This window comes from Elaeis guineensis, chromosome 6 (assembly GCF_000442705.2).
Source record: "Elaeis guineensis isolate ETL-2024a chromosome 6, EG11, whole genome shotgun sequence".
Lineage (NCBI taxonomy): Eukaryota > Viridiplantae > Streptophyta > Magnoliopsida > Arecales > Arecaceae > Elaeis > Elaeis guineensis.
This window is the reverse complement of record NC_025998.2, coordinates 28053759-28059278: the sequence shown is the minus strand read 5'-3', so window position 1 is coordinate 28059278 and position 5520 is coordinate 28053759. Positions and strand designations below refer to the sequence as shown.

The 5520-nt window shown below is 37.7% G+C and overlaps 1 protein-coding gene across 2 annotated transcripts in view; it reads right to left on the bottom strand.

Annotated features, from left to right (window-relative positions):
* The window catches only part of LOC105034626 (peroxisome biogenesis protein 22), an 11427-nt gene extending 6615 nt beyond the window's left edge, over window positions 1-4812 (bottom strand). The window contains exons 1-3 of one of the 2 annotated variants that reach the window (XM_073259416.1): window positions 4541-4812; window positions 3554-3790; window positions 3419-3466 (exon numbers count right to left, since the gene is read on the bottom strand). In XM_073259416.1, the coding sequence (XP_073115517.1) occupies window positions 3419-3466; window positions 3554-3790; window positions 4541-4627 (372 nt within the window). In that variant the 5' untranslated portion in view covers window positions 4628-4812. Of the gene's footprint in view, window positions 1-3418; window positions 3467-3553; window positions 3791-4504 lie in introns of both variants that reach the window. The other variant, XM_073259415.1, reaches the window with a different exon arrangement.
* Window positions 4813-5520: the final 708 nt, after the last annotated feature.

The window sequence follows — 5520 nt, the reverse complement described above, 5'->3', positions numbered from 1 at the left end:
GGCAAGTAACATGTTTGGCATCCAGATTTAGCAATCCCTTGAGGCTGAATTGCAAACTAGTTCGGATAAGTTCAGCATGAAACACCCACATGAATTTCTAACCAGCCTAATTTTAGGATTGCCTATGGAAATCATTTACTTAAAACTTTGTTGTTGCACTCCAGAAAGAAAATCCTAACCAGTCATGCAGTTAAAAAGATTGACAGACCAACATTACTATGTGAATCGCTCGAATCAAATCGAATCCAGTTTTGCAAGACTGAGACCCAAAATATTAGGAGAACTAAGTTTAGTCTACAACATGTGATTACCAATAGGTAAAGGGTTTAATCAGACACAAGTCAGATGGAGATCTGTTTGAATTCAAAATGCCCAACCCATTAGTAGCCCTAATAGCTGCACAAGATGTTTTCTGATTGCAATGTACAAAATTAGAGCACAAAACCTTGAATTTCATTGCAGCTAGAATGAAGTAACTCACATGTATTGTTATGCATGATGTTGCAAATATTAACATCTACACAAAATTAGGAGACTGTATTCAGATTGAAAGAAGCAAGCATTAGCATCCTTACAAGCAAAGTTTGCTGTACCAATCAATACCATACAGGTTCCGAACCATTAACACAGTCTCATACCATACCAACACTCGTACACCTCACCATCTCATACCTTACCACGTACGGACACTGTAATAGGATGGTATTCATATAGCATCCGGTACCGAAATAGCAAACCTTGCTTATAAACACTAGAGAGATTATTTATAATTATCAAGCCGAAATAACCCTAGTCATGTTCAATTGCAAACAGGAGTTTCAGTGGTCATCATTCAAGCTTTATCCTGCATGGTAGACTGGATGCAGTTATTGGAGAATAAATGCTCCTGCAGAAGAGAATTGAACCCCATAGGCTAGATAAATAATCAATGGATATTAATGGAAGACATTGTTTGTCTCATTGTAGATCATCTTTTCTCCTCAGAAACAAATATTATTATGTAATAAGACAATTCTTCCTTTAAATGTAGCATAAACACCTTTGTTTAGCTCCTTGAATTTTTTTGACCAATACGGTTGTAACATGCCACCATCAAAGCTCAAACCCTGACCTCCCTCAAGGGCAAGCCCTTAGGAGAAGGATGCCAACCAGCTGAGCTAACAGCCGATGGCTTAGCTTCTTGAATTTTTGTTATCATTAAGAATAACCATCATGCACTATGCATTTCTTTGTGCTGAATTTATTAATTATACTAGCAACCATTAGCTTGATTTCTTCTCTCATAGCATGAGAAACCTTTTCTTGATTTTTAAATCTTAAAAGAAGCACAATCCCATAAAAAATAAAAAAGGTTTGTAGGTGAAGAGATTGGAGTGACTAAACTATGTCACCAACTTGTTTGCCTAATAGTCAATATTTCTAAAAATCTTTCAAAAATCAACAAAAAGCCTGAAAACCTTTTTCTGGATTAACTAAATATTAGATCAATGATCCTTTTCTTATTCTTTTAGTTACTAGAAGTGGGTCAGTTCAGGGAATAGGGGAGCAGGTCTCTTAGAAAAATTTAATAAGAAAATGTTTGTAAAGCAGGTGCAGGGGCAAGTTTCGAAGGAGTTTCAAAAGCATGTACTTCACCCTAAATGGATTCCTGCTATGAAGTGCCATGTGCTTAAACTTAATCTGTCACTGATGTTGTTCTAAAGCTTAATTAAGAAAGGTAATGGGTTGAGATCAGATTCAAAGCCATCGGCACAAATTAAGCCAATTTATAAAACATCAATTTGAACATGGATGGCAAAGAAATAATGCAAATCTTAGGTATATGGGAAAAAGAATGCTGTCTATGATTATAATAGATAGATAAGTAGAACTTAAATCCCATTGTAAACATAGTTTTATGTAGAACTCCAAATATGGTACTACAACAAGCTCCATTTCACCAAAAAAAAAAATCCCAATCAAGAGTTTAGTAATTCTAAAATATGTCATATATTTATTGGTATATAGTGGGTCATGATTATGCTTTTTTCTAATTCAGCAATATCAAGTAAAAAAAATAACAATAAGAATATAACTTCTTGTCACTATTCAATAACACATCTCAACTATCCCTTAAGCATATCTTATCCATCCATGCATGGCATAATTGCTTTTCTTTACATATCTACACTACACAAAAGTGTATAGGACAGAATTTAGAAAACAAATTCATCTTCTAGACATTAATTTTTGCATAATGAATTTTTCATTATTTACATATTAGGGCTTATCCCGATGGTTCCCCCCCGCCCCCCTTTGCTTCAAAACTAAAGTTCCAGGTTCAACTCTTTGGTGGTACATCCCTAAGAATTTGAACTTGTGTAATTACACTACAAGTAGGTCTCCCTCCCTTCCTCTCAAAAAATGAATTTTTCTTTATTTGCTTTCCATAGCATCTTCAAATTCATCCCCTTCCACTCATATATACCATTGCAGTACTCATAACTTATCTCGCCACAAGTCCATGCACAAGCAGATATGATGCTTTACAAGAATGGTGAAAGATTTGTACTACACACAAAATTTCAGGCATGTCCAGCATTATTTGAGAACCTAATTTCCTTATGAAGGTGACCAGCAGACAAGTAATCCAACTTACCAAGATCACATGATGAATTTGCATCACCATATGAACCAACTCAAATCTTGGTGTGATGTGACACATGGGGAGAGAGGGGGGGAGAGAAAGAGAGACAGATGTGAATCACACTTTGATGAAGACGCTTGTTAATTGACTGTTCCAGCCTCAGTTTTATACCAGTATAACGACCAGATTTGTTACTGTCCTAATGGGCATGCAGCAAATTTGAGAATTTAACTTTAAATTATGAGTTTGATCAGTGGGCAAGTAATCCAGGTTATATAACTACATGATCACAACTCATTAGCATTACCATATGGACCAACTCAAATCTTGGTTTCATGTAACACAAGGAAAGGACACAAAGAAAATGAGATATCAATCTCTCCCTCCATCAGAGATTAATTATCCAAGCTTATTAGTTAAATTATTGGAGCCTCAATTTTATTTTGTGCAGGTACTAGGTTCTTGTTTTAATGTTCCTGCAGTATCTGGTATAAATTTGTGCAGTAAAGTCATCACCTTTCTTCTCAAAAAGGTACTTAGTAATAGCACATACCTTTGTTATAATGTATGTCGAAAAAGTTAAGCTCTAAAGCATTTTGTTGCTTGTAGATGACCTTTTGCTGATCATCCAAATGTTAAGTTTTACAAAGAAACCCTATAAGCAGATGTTGGGACTGCATCTTTCCATGATACAAATAGTGAACAGGTGCAACCCCAAAAATCAATTATGTTTGTTGGTATTAGATATGAGATAGATGGAGTGGAGAACAAAAACCAAAAGAAAGAAATTACCTTCCTCCCTTCACATAGTCTTTGCCTTACTAATTGCCCCAGGGTCAGCTGCAAATTAGAGGGGTGAAGAACTTATTTCTAAAACAATCAATTTAAGTGATATACGTTTAAGGGGGAAAGAGAACAACAGCATACCTTGACTGGTTGGATAAATTCATCAGCTACATCTTGCACTCTTAAGTCCCCAGAAGATGTGCAAGCTTCTGAAGATTGCACCATCATGTTTGTCTGTGAGCTTGCATTAGCACGAGCAGGCAATGTATCTGGCTGCTTGTGTTGCCTTCTTTGATGGTTGGAAGGAGATCTCAACAGTTTCCAAGCAAAGACAATTGCAATGGCAAGAGCAGCAAGAGTTGTGATAGGACGAAGCTTCTGAGACAAGTAATATACAATAAATAATTTCATTTTTCCAATTAATCGACCTTCAGCAAATAGATAATAAGCTTGGTTCGATGAGACACATGCTGGTGTGCAACATATTGAGCATATTGTTTTCCAGTAAAATAATCCAGCACGCCTCTGACAAAAATTAAGTTATTTGAATGACAAATACTAAATAGTTAATCCAAAACAAAGATCAAGCATAGTACCATTTGCCCATGCAATCAATTAGAGAAAATTTCGAACAAATCCCTCTAGATTAAACACTCTCCACATTATTTTGATAAGTCAAGAAGACATCATCGTCACAATATTGCATAATCCTTTCAATAAGTACAGAGCATATGAATGCTTGACGAAAATTCAACCATAGCCTATCATTCCATGCATCATCGGATTTTAAAAGCCAAATTTTGCTAAACCAAAGCATGTCCATCTTTACCAATCATATCCATGCAGGACACCTGACACTATCCCCAGCAATCATCCACGAGAAAGTCTGGCCGACAGCATCAAGAAGCAAAATTGTTGCAAACAAAGAAGCACAAACGCTAACAAATCAAAGAATCCACTCTATAATCCCCAAGAACACACAGAATAGCAAGTTTCCAAAGCAATCAAACACGAACAAATCCAATTAATAAGATCACACCAACCCAAGGACACAAATGAAAACAAAGGAGGGGCATATCAGTGACCAAGAACCTCGCGATGGACATGGAAGGGAAGGCGTTCCCACACCTCGGCGAGCGATTCCACGAACCTCTGGATCAGATCGACGAATTCGTCCCTGCCCGAGTCGGCCGCGGAGGGGGTCGACGCAGCCATGGTGGAAGATGGTGGCGCCGCCGCGCCGCCGCTTCAGATAAACCGAAGGAAGGGATTTTAAGGTCTCTCGCCGCGCCGCAAACCCTACAAACAGAAAGCTCCTCCGGGTTTAGCTCCGGAGAGAGAGAAAGAGCGTAGGCTGGGAAGCTGGGAACAGGCCAGAGAAGCCAGCACGTGAGATCGGGAGATTCTTGGTGTATATAAAGAGGAGCAGGGCAAAAGTGCTGAGGGTGTCGGGTCTCGAACTACTCCCTTTTCCACCAAAAAAGGGAAAAAAAAAATTTCCGTGGGGTACGATGTGACATCTGAAATCATATCAGAATCCGTTAAATTGTTATCATCCCACAGGAGAAATTATTGCATGGACCAGCTGCAAGTGAACCCAGACAAATCCCGGAGCATATGCACGGTGGGGAGCGCGTAATCGGAAATTGGTGTGGCGTGTTATCGGATTTAACGCGGTCCAAATGCACCTGGCGCGTGCAATTTGATGGTCCATAACAGGTTTTTTAATTAAAATTTTTTTTTTATTTTCACCGGATCGAAATAAAAAGAGAGCCAGGGTCAACTAAATCAACGAATCGGCCGATTGATTAATCCGTGACATCAATATAACATAATTATGATGTAATAAATATATTTTATTTTTTAAAAATATATAAATATTAAAAATATTTAAAAAAAATTAAAAAATTTTGTGATCACCGATGCAGCCATCAATTATATTAAGTCAAGTCGGTATCATCAATTGTAACAAAACCAACTTTCCTGATCCCCTCTTCAATGCTCCTCCGTACTCTCCTATAATCTTATTTATCTGCCCCATAAGTCCGCCTTTTCCATCACTTCTCCCTCTCTTGTTAAATCAGCATCCATTTCCTCACCACCAGCTC